At 46.5% G+C, this 18,083-nt stretch overlaps 1 protein-coding gene across 2 annotated transcripts; it reads right to left on the bottom strand.

Moving 5' to 3' along the window:
- Window positions 1–3,156: 3,156 nt before the first annotated feature.
- On the bottom strand, window positions 3,157–11,275 carry LOC103697438 (small ribosomal subunit protein uS10y-like). 2 transcript variants are annotated; one of them, XM_039119070.3, is made up of 4 exons: window positions 11,140–11,275; window positions 10,877–11,035; window positions 10,648–10,761; window positions 3,157–3,494 (listed from the first exon to the last, which is right to left on the bottom strand). In XM_039119070.3, exons 2-4 carry the CDS (start codon window positions 11,004–11,006, stop codon window positions 3,352–3,354), a joined length of 387 nt encoding a protein of 128 aa, XP_038974998.3. In that variant the 5' UTR covers window positions 11,007–11,035; window positions 11,140–11,275; the 3' UTR covers window positions 3,157–3,351. The 2 variants fall into 2 exon arrangements, with proteins under 2 accessions (XP_038974998.3, XP_038975000.3); XM_039119072.3 differs by having other exon boundaries at window positions 11,132–11,248.
- Between the last annotated feature and the right edge of the window lie 6,808 nt (window positions 11,276–18,083).

Raw genomic sequence — 18,083 nt, 5'->3', positions numbered from 1 at the left:
CTCTTAGACCGCGATGCTACCTTACGGCGGTTAAAGTTCCACATAACGACTGCGCAGAATAGGATTAAGCAGCTGCATAATCGGAAGCACAGAGATCCAGTATACGAGGTGGGCAACTAGGTATACGTCAAAGTGCAGCTTTATCGACAGTTGACACTGCGGCCCATGGCGAACCAGAAGCTCTCTCATCGCTTCTATGGGCCCTTTCAGATAATGGAGCGCATTGGACCCGTGGCGTATCGCTTGGACTTGCCGACTACATCGAGAGTTCACCCGATATTCCACGTGTCGCTTCTGAGGGCCCGGCTTGGACCCAAGACATCTGTCGGCCCAATCATACATAAGCCACCGGAGGACGAGGTAGTGGAGCCGGTTCGAGTGCTGGCGAAGCGCATAATACGAGTAGAAGGACGACTGGAAACCCAGATACTAGTGGAGTGGCTGGGGAGAGCAGCAGACCAGGCCACATGGGAGTTTGAGACTGAGATACTTGATCGTTTTCCTGACTTCCGACCTTGAGGACAAGGTTAAGGGAAGCGTGGTGGAGTGATGCGGTTGGATCCACTAGACCGCCTCGGACTTAATCATTTGGTTATTTTTGCTTTTGAGTCCTTGATGTTAATTTTATTTCAGCATAGCCTTGCTCGGGTTAGCCGACTTGGCCTTTATTAGAGTCGCTTTGGGTTTAGTTGTTTCTTGAATTCAATTAGATCAAGTCAAGTTAAGGGGTCAGGTAGCCACCTATAAATAGATGTGGTGAGCACCTATTTCAGTATGCAAAAATTAATTGAAAGGCTTTTGCCCTAGCTCTCTTCCCTTCTCTCTTCTCTTCTTGCGACGCCTTCCCCCTCTCCCTAGGCCGCCGTCCAAGGCCGCCGCCCCCTCCTTCATCCGGCTGCACCACCTCTGTCCCGAGAGGCCAGCCACCTCCTCCCTCTTCTTCCTCTCCTCCTTGATCCCTTCCAGCCTCTACAAACAACTCCATCCCGTTGGATTATCAGCCCGTCCTTCCCTGCGCAGTCATCAGTCGGAGGCTGATATCTTAAGATCCCGACGTCCTCTCTAGACCCACGACTACCGCTGGAAAGCTAACGCGGAGATCTACAACATATCCAAAATTGAGATCGATCTGACGGACGGATCTTTAGAAATCGTGTCTGCAATCAGGTCGGAACTACCCTTCCAGAAATCAAGAAGAGTCAAGAATCTTGGGATACGGATCAAATTCTATCGGATCACATCAGCCCCCCACGCACGGGTCTGCTGGCGCAGATTTTCTAGAGATACAACGACCCAGTACAGAACCACGTCTTCCCCGTCAGTGTGCCTCCAAGGAAGAAAGAAGAGCACGTTCAATAATTAAAATTATGAGGAGAAAAAAAAATTTATTTCTTTTCTCTCCAATAATTCCTAGAGCCTTTTTTATATAGGCTCTTAGAATAGGGAGAAGAGAAATTTTTCATTGTGTTTGAAATATCCCTAAAGTCCTTTATATAGGCTCAGGCATATCAAAAGAAGCAGACTCTTCTTCCGCGGTTTGATGATGTGTCTTCTTGTACTTCTTTGATCATTCGGCTTATTACATCTTAATCGTCCATGCTTCCTTCCTTCTTTGGGGAGCCTTTCCATGCTTACTCTTGCGCGTGGATGCATGACATTTGTCATGGCCTGCTTTCTTTGGGGATCTTTCCATGTTTACTCTCTTGCTTTTGCACGGATGCTTGCCACTTGGCCGTAGACCAAGTCAAATGTTTGGTTTTCAAATTTTAAAATATTTGATTTAATTCAACATGTTGCATGTTATTATGAAAGACAATTAGTAGTTAGGGATGGCAACATGTCAAGTTGGCCATTATCAGTGCTTGTCCAATAATTGCCTCGAGATGGAGTAGGCCAAGTAAAGTCTCGGATTGATAAAGTTAGATAGAGAGGGTTGGGCGAATTGGATTAAATAAAGTTACAAAAATCATTTTTTCATACAAATCAATTTTTTTGTCTCAAGAAAGTGATTTATGAAAAGTTATATATACACGGATTAGATTTGGGGTGGATTTTTCCATTACCCATACTTATCCTGAATTCGTTGCAGGTCGGGTAAAACCCTCCCCCTTTAGAGATGGATTAGGTTAGATTGGATATCCAATGGAGAGGAGTAAACCGTCACAAAAAACTTTTTGTGTTTCAATAAATTCTTAAGAAGCCTCCTGAGTTGAGTTGAGACGATTAAGATTAGCTATATGTGCTACTACGTGCAACCAAGTTGGAATTCGTTGTTTGACAGAAGTTTCAAAGCTAACTAGATTGTTGAGCTAGTTGTCAGATATAATGCCAATTTTATTTGCACTAACATACAACACTGGTAGTTTGATATCTAATGTCCCTCCGTCATGGTTTGGCGCCACCATCAAATAACGGATAAGGATGGTCATCTAAAGTAAAGGGAATTTTATAATGACGCCCACTCTGAGTGCCTTCGCTTGGCTTTCAGATCTGCCAGTGAAATAGTAACACTTGTACCAAAAAAAAAAAGAAAAATAGCAACACGAAATGAGTTTAATTCCAGAAATGTATGTCCAACAGAGTTGACAGAATCCGGGGGAAGCGTATACGACTATAGTAGTTAAATAAAATTCAACCGGGAAAACAGAAACAAAAGTCAATAAAAAAACCCAAAAAATCCACAGCCAAAGATGCAATCTGTTCTAATCATATGACCACAAAAAATAAAGGACGGATTCTTGTCTAAAATCCGAAATAACTGTCTAGAGTTGCACCAATGTCAATCTTAATGCATCTCTACGAGCAGAGTTTTAAGAGATAAGTCACAAGCCTTAGCACTGAGTCAGGCCCAGAACAGATTCAGCAGTTACAACACCTTCAATCACCTCCTGGATGCAGCTGCAAACCACGAGAACCTGTTTCATTAACTGGCCCAATGCCACAAATAATGCAGGAGCGAAGGTTAGGGCAATAGATTGGATGGACGGTAATATCACAAGGGAGATAGTAACTCTGGCTGGACAAAGAACTAGTGTGGCAATTAGAATGGTGGGAAATCATTTCCATCGCCTTACCCGTCCAGCATGCACAATCCCTCACTGCACTCCGACACAACCAAACTGAATCATTAATCAATTGCAGTTAAAAGGCATAGGATGAAGATGCAATCGCAAATACTGCAAATACAGTCAATTCTTCCATGGAACAAACTGATGTTTTGGCAAAATTCTCAAAATAAGAAAAAACAAGGATTAAAATTTCCCCAAGAAAAATATAATGCAAATACAGTCAATTCCGGACAATGACAAAACACTCTAATTCTCTACATAGTTGCATCTAGCTTGGGCTAAATCATGGATCTGCAATCGTCACTTCAACCTCCACGCCAGGTTCAATCGTGATTGAAGTAATCTGCTTCACCACTTCAGGTGAGCTAATAAGATCAATCACCCTCTTGTGAACACGAAGCTCAAAACGATCCCACGTGTTGGTTCCTGAAAAAATTAAGACTCCCATCATAAGCCTAGAGGTTTGTTAGCAAATTGCATGGTATCTCAACAAAGACCTGTGCCCAACAAGACCTTTGCATCTTGTATTCCGTCATTTCTCAAGGATTAGGACAAAATTTACCTCACTTTTTGGTTGATATATAAACAAGGACAAACATATTAAAAAAGCGAAGGTGCCATCATATCTTGCTGGTAAAAGAAAGATAAAAATATTTGAAACAGAACAAAGAAAACAACTCTACAATTTTTAGGATCACATTAAGATATTGAGGATTACATCATTACAGCTTGTTTAAGAGCACTTATATACTGTAGTTGAGCAAAAATTCACAGATCAAAGGATACATGGTCAATACCAATTGTTCTATAGATTTAATCGCACATGAGACACTGTCCATTAAAAGGCTGGAACAAGATGTAAATTTATGTTAAACAAGAAAATCAAAAAACAAGAAGGCATAAGAATGAAAATGAAAAAAAAAAGAGCAGAACTAACAGTTTCAACTATGTCATTAAACTGTGTAAAACAAAAAATATTGCTTCTTGAAGCTTATAAATATTTACCAGGTAATTTTAGTCTTAACAGTTTTGACAACAAATAAAGATGAATAAAAATAAATAAGACATTTTACTTCAGCTAAATACACTTGTGATATTTGCAACAAGGAAAAAGAAACTAGAAGCAGGCACCATCACTATCTTCCCATGTTTGGTGCATACTTGAGAGTAGATTAGTGTGCTCCATGGACTGAGAACTTTGCACTTGTATACCAAATTCCAATGGTAAGAAATTGGTTTTCTCCCAACCATACAAAATGTAAACCTTTCTCTAATCACAAAACTCCCTAAATTTCAGTATGTAATATTTTTCCACTTCCACTGAGCTACTCTCAGGTCAGTTGATTATTTAAGATTATACAGCTGCATTGAGCAAACAGGTTTTGCACATGCAACAAATGGATACATGATGAAAATATTTGTGACTGGAATTGTAGGAACAGTTAAACTATGCATGAACAAAAATCATAAAGAAATACTTCTAAAGCATTTGCACTAAAATTACTTAACAATAACAATAGCCTGCTTAGCACCAACATAGGTCAAAAAAATTGAGAAATATTCTAGAATTTTATTTAGCTGAAATGCAATCATGATAGATAACTAGATTCAAACAGAAGAAAGCGTAAAAGCATTTGGAAGCAAACTTCAGAAAGATCAGAAGTAATATTGAGCTGGACTTTCTGGTCCAACAGGACGACATCTAGCAAGTTGTTTTCTAAATCTTACAGATAGCTTTATCAAGATCAATATCCATCTATGTTGTTTGTTTATCCTTCCACACAATCCAGGTCCTTTTCCCTGCTAAAAAATACAGTCTTTCTTGTATTAATGAGTTCTTCATTGATTGATGCTATTTAGGACGACCTGTCAGCTTCCTATCAATTACCCATTTCTAATTTGCTTCCATGCGATTCCTTTGAAGCTTCAATAAAAATATTAATTTACTAATAAATAAAACATGGAATCCAAATGGTTTCGTTAAAATACTACTAAATAAGAAAATAGAGTGACCGGTCCTCGAATATATTTTTTTTTAAAAAAAAAACTTTACCATTCTTTTATGGTATACAAAATAAGTATTTCCAGAACAATTTAGTAATTCTTTGAAATTCAAATGTGATGCACTTCCAAAACATTATTTCGTAATTTATAATTTTTATGGTCTCGCAGGCTGCCCAGTGTAAGTACATTGGCATCAACACTTACTTTATTAACTAAACATAGAAGCAAGCTTGAATAATAACAAAACATGGCAAGTTTCTTAAATTCTATGGTACAAAAATCAAGTACCTGGCTTTCTGAAAACTGCAGGATATCAAACTGTTTCTTTATTTCTTTTAGAAGAACAAAATATATATTGTTATAATTTTTCTTTTAAGCAATAACATGTGTTATCAATCCCACAACTTCAAGACGTACCATATGGTAAACCAACAAGCTTTGTCCAATTAATGTATTGAAATAAATTCTCATATACTACTCACATGAAACCAGTAATATAGAAGAGTATAAACAATATTCTAATATCTCTACAGTTTATGCTGCAAATATTCTAATATCACTACAGCTTATGCTGCATCTTTGCTATTTTAAAGATTCTAATTTTTACTTCTTTAAGCATAGCTATATAAATTTAACCTTAAGTACAAAAACAAGGGGAGCTACAAAGAGAATCAAAAGGCAGCTCCCAAATGATAATTTATATACAATTAACACATTAAAGTAGTAAAAAATATAAGAACAATAGGGCTGGAGATTGGCTCAGGCCAGGCCAACTACTAGTCAGGATTTGGGCTTGGCCCGAAAAGAATTGGGTTGAGCTTGGGCCTGAAGAAATTTCAGGCCAGGCTTGAGTCTAGCCTCAACCGAGTCCAAAGCCCAATAGCAGCCCAATCTAAGCCCGAAAGCAAGCTCATCCCATATCTCTCTCTCTCTCTCTCTCTCTCTCTCTCTCTCTCTCTCTCTCTCTCTCTCTCTATATATATATATATATATATATATATATATATATATATATATATATATATATATATATATATATATATATATATATATATATCCTCTTTGCTGTCGCTCCCAATGCCCCCTTCTCTCTTTCTCCCTTCCCCTTCCTATCTCTCCTCACTCGATATCCTCTCTCCTTTCCAATCTCTCTCCCCCTCTCTCAATATCCTCTCCCTCCTGATCTCTCTCTCTCTCTCTCTCAATCTCCTTCCCCCTCTCACCTCCCCTCTCTCTTGATCTCCTCTCCCTCCGAATCTCTACCCTCTCTCTGCGTCCCAATCACTCTCAATCACTCTCTCCCTCTCTCGTCCCTTTGTGCTTTCTTTTTCTTTTTGCGCTTGAGAGAGAGAGGCTTGGAACAAGATCCAAGCCAACTCAATTAGGCTTTGGTCTAGACTTGGACTCGGGACAAAATTTCGAAAAAAGATTTCAAGCCTAGGCCTAGCCTGAAGCCAAAAGTTTTTTTCCATGAGGCTATAAGAAAACTTAACCCAGCTAGATTCCAGCCTAACAAACAAGTTCTTTAATAATAAAAAGCTCTTCATGCACATTTCAATGTTCACACATGACAATTCTCCTTAATTGCAATACATTATGTTCTACGAACAATAAGGTTGGAAAATGGGCTTGGATCGGCTTCTAGTTAGGCTTTGAGCCTTCCCTAAGAAGAATCGGATCAAGCTTGGGCCTACAATCCAAGCTTGAAAAGATTTCGACTAGATTCAAGGCCCTGTTTGGGGGAGCTGTTAGTAGTAGAGCTTTTGGAAGTAGAGTTGTTAGAAGTAGAGCTGTCTGAAGCAGAGCGTTTATAAAAAGCTGTTTGCTGTTTGGTAACTATATTTCTAAAGTGCTGTGGCACTTTAACATATGTTTGGTAAACAAACTGAGAAAGTACTTTTGTGTGACAAAATGACCATAAAGGACATTACCAGTATTATATAACAGAGCATAATAAAATATAATATGTATTAATACATAAATATATGATATAGTATAATATTAATGTAATGTAATATAATATTATTATAATATAGTACTATAACATTATGTATTATAGAATAATAATTTTAAATAATATTAAATTATTTAACATAACATATCAATGTATTATGATATAATATAATATAATATTATATTTATAGTATAATACAATAATAAATATATATAATATTATAATTATTAGTGTAAATTAATTTTTTATCCTTCTAATGACTATTTATCTCCTTAACAAATTTTCTAGCCAGGTGATAAAATTGGTTAATAATTACTAATATTTATTTTTATTTTTTTATTTAGATCAGATTATTTGCCACTCACTCATTATTTTCTTTTATTTATTTTATTTATCTATTATTTTATTTCATTGAAATATAGAGGGGTCGCCGGCCATGGGTGCTGGCCGGCATGGTGGCTGCCACCGTGGGTAGCCACGAGCTCCCAAAACAAAAAAAAAAGAAAAAAAAAAGAAGAGGAAGAAGGAACAGAGGCGGCGGCGTTGTGAGGAAGAAGAAGATAGAGAGGGAGAGGGAGAGGATGGGTGAGAGAGGAAGAGGCGGGATGAGGATCTTGGGAGAAAAAGTGTGATTTAAATGGGGGCATTTTGGTCCAAAAACAGCTTTCCGACAAAGCTAAAAACAACGTTTTTAGAAAGCTCCAAATTGCAGCTTCTTCCCAAAAGCTGTTTTTAGCTTTCCGCAAAAGCTGAAACAGCTTTCCGAAAATTTTACCAAACACCATTTTTTATCTAAAAGTACTTTTGGAGGGCCAGAAAGTGATTTTTGGCCCTCCAAAAGCTCCCCCAAACAGGGCCCAAGTCTAGCCTCGGTCCAACCAAGGCTCAGTCCAAGTCCGAAAGTAAGCTTGCCCCACCCCTTCTCAATTTGTCTCCCCCTAGCTCTCTCTCCATCGTCCCCTCTCTGCCCTCCCTCACAGCGCCTTTATTCTCTCTCTCTCCCCTCTCTCCCTTCCAATCTCTCCCTCTCTCAATATCCTCTTTCTCCTTCCCGATGTCTCTCGTCTGTCTATATCAATCTCTCTCTCTCGATCTCTTTCTCCTTCTCAATACTCTCTCACAATCTAGTGTCACTCCCACTCTCTCCCTTATGATCTCTCTCTCTCTATCTATCTATCTATCTCCTCTTTCCGTGGATATCTATCCTCTCTATCTCAATATCCTCTCTATTCCTACCGATCGCTATCTCCTCTCTCTCTCCTCCCCTATGCACTCTCTTGTCTTGCATTGAAGAAAGAGGCTTTGACCTAGAACCATGCAAGCCCGATCGAGTTTCAATTCGGTCTTGAGCTAGGGTCCGAATTTGAAAAGCTAAATTCAAGCCTTGGCTTTACCCAAAGTCTGAAATTTTTTGGGGCCAAGCCTAGGCTACATAGAAACCCTGCCCGACCTGATTTCCAATTCTAACAACCAAGTTCTTTAATATAGAAAGCTTTTGATCCATACTCTATTATTTACAGATGATAATTCTCCTTAGTTGCAATACATTTTGATTCTTTCAGCACAAGTAGTACATTACTTGTAACAAAGATGTTTTGTTGGTCTCAATTGCATTTAGTCATCAAGGAATCCTCTAGTGCATCCCAACATGGTACACTTTGTTTAACCTATTTGAAAAATCCTCTAATGCATCCCAACATGTACACTATGTTTAAACCTATTAAAAAGGATCCACATCCATCACTCCATGTTCTGGATTGCAAGAACATAGTTGCCAAACAGAATGGTCGAGGAACCTTTTGCCCCCAATCTTCTCGCACCATGCATTCAATGCATCCTCACTAACAACTACTTTGTCTTGATTCTATTTCAAAACTTTGCACCCATCACTCCATGTTTTTCACTTATAGGACCAAGATTTTGAAAAAAATTGTGGTTTGGGGTAATGCACAATCCTGTTGCACCATAAGTTCTACATATTTCCATTAATGCATTCAACGCTATTTGATCCAACATCCAAAAATGTTGCAATAGTATCTACTAATTTCCACTGCATTACCAAGTTGAGATTTACCATCACATATTTATATGTAGGCCAGCATGTACAAAATTAAGTTTGGTTAGCAAAACCTATATTTAAAGACTGATCCCTCATTTACTCTACTTGGGTTGCAAGGTCAGGGAAATATGATAAAGAATCATCTCAGTATCCAAGACCATACCAAGTTGAAAATGGTTGACATTTAGCAGTCATTCAGGAAACTCAATAAATGTGCCCAACACTAAAATGAACTTCAATCATCTAACTTTTTTCTAGGAGGTCAGATATAATTTGGAACTGTTTGAATGAGTTAAATCCTAGATTAGCTAGAAGCCTTGTATTGGTTCAGTATGCAACTGCAATTGGAGTTTTCTTTAGTCTCTTCATTCAAGGATACACAGGGCCACTACTATGAATCAGCTATATTGATTAATATGGTAAAGATGAATTACAAGTTGCACTCCAGGGTGGTGGCAGCGGACGGGCTGCCAGTTGTTTGACACGTCAATCCCCGGGGCAGAGTTGCGAACTGTCTGGGCAAGTCTCCGACATGTGCGGCAAGTGCTGCAGGCCAGTTCGATCATCCTGGAGGGCGATTCGGTCACGGTTATCAGATGGATTTGGGAGAGGGGGCGAGGGGCGAGAGCACGGACCACTCCTGATCCGGGACATAGGGATGATGATGAGGAATGGGATGGCCTTTCAGGCTAAGCATGTATTCAGAGAAGCCAACGGGGCGGCCGACTGGGTAGCTGCCTACGCGGCCCACCACTCAGGGTACACCCTGTGGTCAGAAGAGGGGGAGTTGCCACAGGCATTCCGCGAGCTTGTGTTTTTTGATTTTATTGGGTGTATTCGTACACGCATTGTATGAAGTATCAGCCAAAAAAAAAAAAAGGATGAATTACAAGTTATCAGACATCTTGATCAGCTGATCCGATGGGCTGAAATCAGTTTTACAACTTATCTCTCTGTCCATCTTGATTTATCTCAGTATAGAGCTTACAATGAACAGGTTTTGATTTTCTACCATGGTGTCGGTGGACAGTCTTGTAAATGTTGTTTCAGTGGGAGGGATTTCATGGGACTGCAGGGTCAAGTCATAATTTCTCACTTCTTAAAAAGACTTCACGCTTTCTTGGCTAATTGAATTAAATGTGTAGGAGAGGAATGCTTAACAAGTGAATCAGATCAGACAGAACAAAATAGTGCTACTCTAGCCACAAGTTATTACTCTATAAGCAACTTTTTATCTAACCAGAACTTTGAATATGTAGTTGTTTGCAAATTCTTCAAATGTTTTACTCAAAGAAAGTAAAATATAATGATATCAGACACCGATCAAAACTCAATTTTTTTTGACGATTCACAGAAATAAAATCTCAGTATTATATCTAGTAAACATCATTTGCTCGGTCAACAATGAACAAAATTTCTCAGGCGGCTTTGCAAAACGGTGGCAACTGCCTAAATGGCCAGGGATGCAACTAGATTTCTGAATGACCAAGTAGAATTTAAAAAGAAAAGAAAAGAAAATACGGTATAGAGAGGGGACGATTCGGTTAGATTGTTTTTCTTACCTTCGCCGCAGGGGGACTTGCGAGTGGTGATGTGGAGGACCTTGATGGGCATCCTGACGGGTCCCTTGACCCTCAGCCTCTTGTCCTTGGCTCCCCTCACCAGATCCGCACACACTGAACCCATTCAAAAAAAAAAAAATTAAAAGAAAAAAGAAGAAGAAGAAGAAGAAGAACGATTAGAAGAAAAGAAGAAGAAGAAGAAGATAAGGCGATGGAGAGAGAAACCTACCCTTCTCGAGGTTCTTGACGTTCTTGGAGGAGAGGGTGATCCGGATGCGGTGGAGTTGCTCCTGGGGCCCCTCCAGCCCCAGCTTCCCCGCCGCCTTCATCGGCGGGGGGGCATACGCCGCCGCCGCCATGCCTCTTTTCTGTTCTTCACCACCAGCAACTGCACCATCGCAATCCAATGATTTGATAAGACCAAGCCGTCATTAAAAAAGAACAAGATAAACACAAGTGGGGGTTTTGGCCGCCAAGTGAGCACCGGTTTACCCGAGGCTCGCCAAGTGTTTGAGGGGGCGGCGCCGCTGATCCCTCGCTTCTGCTACTCTCTCTCTCCGGTAAGAGTCTTAGGGTTTTATTTGGTTCACGGACGGGCTCGGGCTGGCTCAGACAAGACATAATTTCATGTAGTCACCCTTGGGCTCGATCTAACTCCACTTTCCGGCCTCCTTCCTAGGTTTCAGCCTGTTACTTATTCGAAATTCGAGCTTGAAGCCGACCTAAGGCTTTTGGATTTTTTTTTTCAATTCAAAATATAGAAAAATAGTTGTAAAAATTAAAAAATGCTATTTGATGACTAATCAAACTTTGAATTATTAAGAAAAAATTATAGCTATACCATCTCAACTTTGGACGTGTCCTAAAAAATCCTCTAACATTAAAAAGTTTCAAATTGACCCTTCAAATTTTCAAATCATTTCAAAAAAAATTTTTGACTCTCCAACCGGCTGGCACTATTAACTTGTATCACAAGTAACCAAAAAACCCTCTCCAGATATCTACAAATATTTTTTGACCATGCAGATGAATGAAAAAGATCGGAGCGCTTTGAGATCTATATGGGATGTGATCCTTAACTATAAGTCATGTACTAAGAGTTCTTTAAGGATTGGTGTAGGAGAATCAATGAAAGAGTTTGGAGTGCTTTGAGGTCTCTCAATGGGTGATCTTTAACTATAGGCCATATACTAAAGATACTTTAAGATTTGTGTAGGAGGATGAATGCCAGAGTTTGGAGTGTTCTGAGATCTATGCAATGGGCGATCCTTAATGTTATGGGGGAATTGAGCCGCCATGCCCCACGTGATCGGCACGCGTATCCAGGAAAGCTACAGCTGCCCTATGATCCAGCACTCCGACCCCGAGTCGGACCTCCTCGGCTCCGCAGCCCGACCCCGGGTCGGCTGCCCTATGATCCAGCACTCCGACCCCGAGTCGGACCTCCTCGGCTTCGCAGCCCGACCCCGGGTCGGCTGCCCTATGATCCAGCATTCCGACCCCGAGTCGGAGATCTTTTGATAACGACAGGCTATTCTCCAGAGGCACGCCGCGGCCTCCTGCTCCACTACTCCCTGCAACGGCTGTACCCGATGCTGCCCACGATCTCCTGTATCAACCGTACAAAGCGGAGCTCCACTACGCCCTGCCATGACCGTACCCAGCGCTGCTCCACGACGCCCCGTAACGGCCATGTCAGTGGCCATTCTATCGTGCCCCACGACGACAAACCCCCCTGAGAGACCTCCCAGCCAGGTATATATGCGGCTGGGGGGAGAAGGGGGGGGGTAAGCAATACCTCCCAGAGCACTCTCTCCCACTTGTGATTATCATCTCTCCTCCTCCAATCTCCTCTGACTTGACCGTCGGAGGGCCATCACCACCCTGGTGGTGGTGCAAGGCTTGTTTGCAGGTTCCTTGGCGGAAGGTGGAGCGCAACCAGCACCAACCAAGACAACTCAGGCGGAACCCCGTTCACACCGTCGTGTCAATCGTTCTCGGTTTGGACCACCAGCAACAGTTGGCGCTAGAGGAAGGGCACGAATCTCAGAACGATCGTAATGGCACGGCGAGGTGGTCGCGGAGCTTCCAATGCTTCCGGTCGCGGAGCCTCTCGCGCCTCTGGCCGGGAGGCTGCTGCGTCCCCAACACACTCTCAGCAGCATTCCACCGCTTCTCCTCCCATTCAGACGGTCGAACCTGCTCAGTTCGACCAGCTAGCCCAGCAGGTTCGCACCCTCGCGGAGGCAGTGCAGAATCTGCAGGGTGTGATCTCTCGGGTGCCGCAGCGGGCTCAGGAGCCGCTGCTCCCCGAGCACTCGCCTCTTCCTCACAACCCGCGCTCCTTCCTCTCCCATGGAGAGGAGCGCCGGCGCGGGGAGGATTCTCGAGTGCGGTCCATTCTGCCAGGACCTTCTCATCGGAGCTGCGCGGGGTACGAGAGGCGGACCCGGGCGCGTTCTCAGACACCCCAGTCCTCGAGGGGCCCGCACTCCAGTCGGTCCCCCTCGCGCCGCTCCTTGTCTCCCACCCACCGGTCGCGCTCCCTGGACCGGCGGGTGGACGATCTCCACAGACAGCTCCAGGTCCTGAAGGGCCACTCCAAAGATCCCTTCGCCGACTTGGAAATCTCCTCCCAGCCGGCGCTTGCCTCAATGATCCTGCGAACCCTAAACCCGCCGGGGTTCAAAATGCCGGCGATCGAACCCTACGACGGGGCGGCGGACCCACGGGACCACGTGGAGAGTTTCAGGACTCTTATGCTCCTCCATGGAGCATCGGATCCTCTCCTCTGCAAGGCCTTCCCGGCGACCCTCCGCGGCCCGGCAAGGGCGTGGTTCGCCGGCCTGGAGGCTAATTCCATCCAGTCCTTCCACCAGTTCACCCGTCTCTTCATCAGCCATTTCGCCGTCAGTAGCCGGCGAAGACTGGTCTCCGACTCCCTCTTCGATGTCCGGCAGAACGAGGGAGAGAGCCTGCGGGATTATCTCACCCGCTTCAACAAGGCAACACTGGAGGTCCGGAATTTGAGCCAGGAGGTGGCTCTCTCAGCCCTGAAGCGAGGCTTCCGGAAGGGCAGACTCACCTTCTCCCTGGACAAACGCCTGCCGCGGAGCTTCCCGGAGCTGTTGTCTCGGGCAAACCAGTATGCAGACGCCGAGGAGGCAGCCTCCCACCGGAACAAGGAGGCCGCCGAGGCCCCTCTAAAGCCCGGGAAGAAAAGGCGAAAAGAGGCACCCCAGAGGAGGAGCCCGACGCCTCAACGCCGGCGCAGAAGCCCGTCACCAGCAAGGAACCACGGCGCCACACGCCCTCGTTCTCCGCACCGACGCTTCAACCGGTACACCCCACTCCTGGCCCCCCGGGCCCAGATCCTCATGGAGGTCAAGGGGCGGGAGGACCTCCCGGTCCCGAGGCAGATGAAGAAGATCCCTGGGAGGAAGCCTTCTCGGGCGTACTGTGAGTACCACCGAGACCACGGCCACGATACCGAAGACTGCTTCCAGCTTCGGGACGAGATCGAGGCTCTCATTCGCCGAGGGCGTCTCGGTCGATATGTAAACGACCGACGTCCCCCCGCAGACCCGCGTCCAGCCGACCCGGCCCCTCAGGAGCCTCGGGAGCAGAATCGACCCGTTGCGGGAGTGATCCACACCATCACTGGGGGCTGCTCTCGGCCCGTGAGGAACGCAGGGGGCTCGGCGGAAGTATCAGGAGTGGCCGTCGCGAAGAGGCAGCGGGTCGGAAATGTAATCACTTTTTGTGATGAAGATGTAAAGGGGGTTCAGACTCCCCACGATGACGCCATGGTGATCTCTCTCACTATGGCGGACTATGATGTAAGGCGTGTTCTTGTGGATAGTGGAAGCTCAGCTGATATTTTGTATTACGAGGCCTTCCAAAAGATGGGCTTTTCCCGACAATTGTTGCACAAAACATCCACCCCCCTCATAGGATTCACTGGAGATGCTATCTCGGCCGAAGGTGTCATCGAGCTGCCTGTGACTGCGGGCATTGCACCCGCAGAAGCCACGGTGCGGCTCGGGTTCTTGGTCGTCCGTGTCCCCTCGGCCTACAACGCTATCCTCGGACGACCCGGACTGAACGCCCTTCGCGCGGTGGTTTCTACCTACCATTTGCTCATGCGGTTCCCCACAGCGGCCGGGATTGGAGAGGTCCGAGGTGACCAGCCGACCGCACGGCAGTGTTTCCTAGCAACTCTCAAAGGGAAGAAGCCCATGGAGGCCCTAAGCGTCGAGTCACTTGACGCCAGAGACGAAGTGGCCTTGCGGCACGGGGAGCCGGCCGAGGGCGTAATCGAAGTTCCCCTCGAAGAAGGCCGCCCGGACCGCACGGTCCGGGTCGGTGCCAACCTCGACTTGGAAGCTCGGCTCCGGTTAGTGGAATTCCTCCGAGCCAATGCAGATGTGTTTGCCTGGTCGGCGGCCGATGTACCTGGGATCGACCCGGAGGTCGTTTCTCACGCCCTCAACGTCGACCCGACCCACCGACCAGTAAAGCAAAAGAAGAGACACTGTGCCCCGGATCGGATCCGGGTGGTCGACCAGGAGGTAGACAAACTCTTGGAGGCAGGTTTCATAAGAGAGGTGAGCTACCCCGAGTGGCTGGCAAACGTCGTACTTGTCCGGAAGGCGAGCGGGAAGTGGAGGATGTGCGTCGACTACACCGACCTGAACAAGGCGTGCCCCAAGGATAGCTTTCCGCTTCCGCGGATAGACCAACTGGTCGACGCGACTTCCGGATATCAGCTACTGTCTTTTATGGACGCCTTCTCCGGCTACAACCAAATAATGATGGCTCCACAGGACGAGGAGAAAACTGCCTTCATAACAGACCGGGGGCTGTACTGTTACAAGGTAATGCCCTTCGGTCTGAAGAACGCTGGCGCCACTTACCAGCGCCTCGTCAATAAAATCTTCAAGGAGCAGATCGGCCGGAATATGGAGGTGTACGTGGACGATATGCTGGTAAAAAGCCGCCATGCAGACCAGCACATTGCAGATCTGGAGGAGACTTTCACCACCTTGCGAAAGTTTCGCATGAAGCTAAACCCAGCGAAGTGCGCTTTTGGTGCTTCGGCCGGGAGGTTCCTCGGTTTCATTGTCAACCAGCGGGGGATCGAGGCCAACCCGGACAAGATCAAAGCCATCCAAGATATGTCCCCTCCGACCAAAGTGAAGGAGGTTCAGGAGCTCGCTGGAAGGGTCGCCGCGCTCGGACGATTTGTGGCAAAGTCGGCCGAGCGCTGCCAACCATTCTTCAAGGTGTTGAAGCGCCCAAAAGACTTCCTCTGGACGGCCGAATGTCTTGCGGCGTTCGACCAGCTCAAGGAGTACATGGCGTCTCCTCCCCTGCTGTCCAAGCCGCAAGAGGGGGAGATGCTCTACCTTTACCTGGCGGTCTCCCCAACCGCAGTCAGCGCAGTACTGGTTCGGGAAGAGGCAAGACTTCAGAAGCTTGTATACTACATCAGCCGAGTCCTCCGGGATGCCGAGACGCGGTACACGAAGGCTGAGAAGATCGCCTTCGCGCTGCTGACTGCGACCAGGAGGCTTCGCCCCTATTTCCAGGCTCATTCTGTCACCCTTTTGACCGATCAACCACTGCGGCAGATTCTCAGCAATCCAGAGAATGCGGGACGGCTGGTGAAGTGGGCAGTAGAACTTGGTGAGTTCGACATCCGCTACCAGCCCCGACCAGCCATCAAGGCCCAGGTGCTCGCGGACTTTCTCGCTGAGTGCACTGTGCAGGAGGCGGAACCTAAGCCGCCGGAGACACCCAGCCTCGATCTCCCGATCTGGACACTCCACATTGACGGGTCGTCGAACCCTGAAGGTGGAGGGGCTGGGCTGGTCCTCACCAATCCCGATGGAGTGATAGCCGAGTATGCCTTGAGGTTCGGATTTCCAGTGACCAACAATGAGGCGGAGTACGAGGCCCTAGTCGCGGGACTCAAACTCGCCAAGGAGCTCGGCATCCGGCGTCTGAAAGTCTTCACCGACTCCCAGCTGGTGGTCGGGCAGGTTCGAGGGGAGTTCGAGGCGCGGAGCCCGACCATGCAGAGCTACGTCCGGAAGGTGCAAACACTCATTCCCGACCTCGGCAGTGTTGACATTCAGCAGGTCCCGAGGAGCGAAAATGCCAGGGCCGACAGGTTGTCCCGCCTAGTGGACGCAGACGCGCACAACTTGTCGAGGGCAATCTACCTGCAGACCCTGGATGCCCCGAGCATTGACGGGGCTGGAGCGGTGATGGCAATTGATCCGGAGCCGTCTTGGATGGACCCGCTCGTCGCCTACCTCGCCGAAGGAATCCTCCCTGAAGACGAAGATCAGGCCCGGCGGCTTGTAAAGAAGTCCGCCCACTACGTACTTTATGAAGGGAGGCTGTATCGGACCTCGTTTACCGCCCCCCTCTTAAGGTGCCTCCGCCCCGCGGAAGCGGCCTACGCCCTCGGCGAAGTCCACGAAGGCATCTGCGGATCGCACTTGGGGGCTAGGTCCTTGGCGCATAAGATCATGAGGCAAGGCTACTATTGGCCGACCTTGTTGGAGGACTCGAAGGACCACGTGCGGAAATGCGACGCCTGCCAGCGCCACGCCAACGTCCAGAGAGTCCCCTCTGTCCCCTTGGCGCCAATCACCGCGCCCTGGCCCTTCGCACAGTGGGGAATGGATATCCTCGGACCATTCTCCGTCGCTTCGGCCCAGCGGAAATTTTTGATTGTCGCCATCGACTACTTCACCAAGTGGGTGGAGGCAGAGCCACTGGCCACCATCACGGAGGCACAAGTCCGGAAGTTCGTGAAGAAGAACATCATTGTCCGATTTGGAGTACCTCGGGTCCTCATCTCGGATAACGGTCGACAGTTTGATAACAAGCACTTCCGGGACTTCTGCGAGGAATTCGGGATCGAGCATCGGTTCACATCCGTGTCGCATCCCCAAACCAACGGCGAGGCCGAGGTCACAAATCGGACAATCCTCCAAGGTATCAAAGCGCGGATCGGCCAGACGGGGCAAGCTTGGGTCGAGGAACTCGAGAATGTCCTTTGGGCGTATCGGACCACACAACGGACTCCTACTGGAGAGACGCCTTTCAGCCTAACCTATGGCACGGAAGCCGTTGCCCCCGTGGAGCTCGGACTCCCCTCGCCTCGGGTGGCCGCGCACCGACCCGAGGCCAATTCAGAGCAACTCCGAGGGAACTTGGATCTCTTGGAAGAGGCAAGGGAAATGGCTCAGGTACGGATGGCAATGTATCAGCAGAGGGTGGCCCGATATTACAACCCCAAAGTCCGACCGAAGCTTTTCAGAATTGGAGATCTGGTGCTGAGGCGAGCTAAGGCATCTCAACCTACGGAAGGTGGGAAGCTAGCGCCAAATTGGGAAGGCCCGTATAAAGTTCGTTGGGTA

This window comes from Phoenix dactylifera, chromosome 6, assembly GCF_051530095.1.
Source record: "Phoenix dactylifera cultivar Ajwa chromosome 6, Ajwa_hap1_PhDact_Kaust_v1.1, whole genome shotgun sequence".
Classification (NCBI taxonomy): domain Eukaryota; kingdom Viridiplantae; phylum Streptophyta; class Magnoliopsida; order Arecales; family Arecaceae; genus Phoenix; species Phoenix dactylifera.
Note: the sequence above shows the minus strand (reverse complement) of the source record. Positions and strands in the feature narration are given on the sequence as shown.

What these genes read in the sequence shown, in the direction of transcription:
- LOC103697438 (XM_039119070.3), bottom strand. Translation starts at nt 11,006, where the DNA reads ATGGCGGCGGCGGCGTATGCCCCCCCGCCGATGAAGGCGGCGGGGAAG. An exon ending in CGTCAAGAACCTCGAGAAGG is followed by an intron (nt 10,762 to 10,876) that starts GTAGGTTTCTCT and finishes GAATGGGTTCAG; the next exon opens with TGTGTGCGGATCTGGTGAGG. An exon ending in CAAGTCCCCCTGCGGCGAAG is followed by an intron (nt 3,495 to 10,647) that starts GTAAGAAAAACA and finishes TAATTTTTTCAG; the next exon opens with GAACCAACACGTGGGATCGT.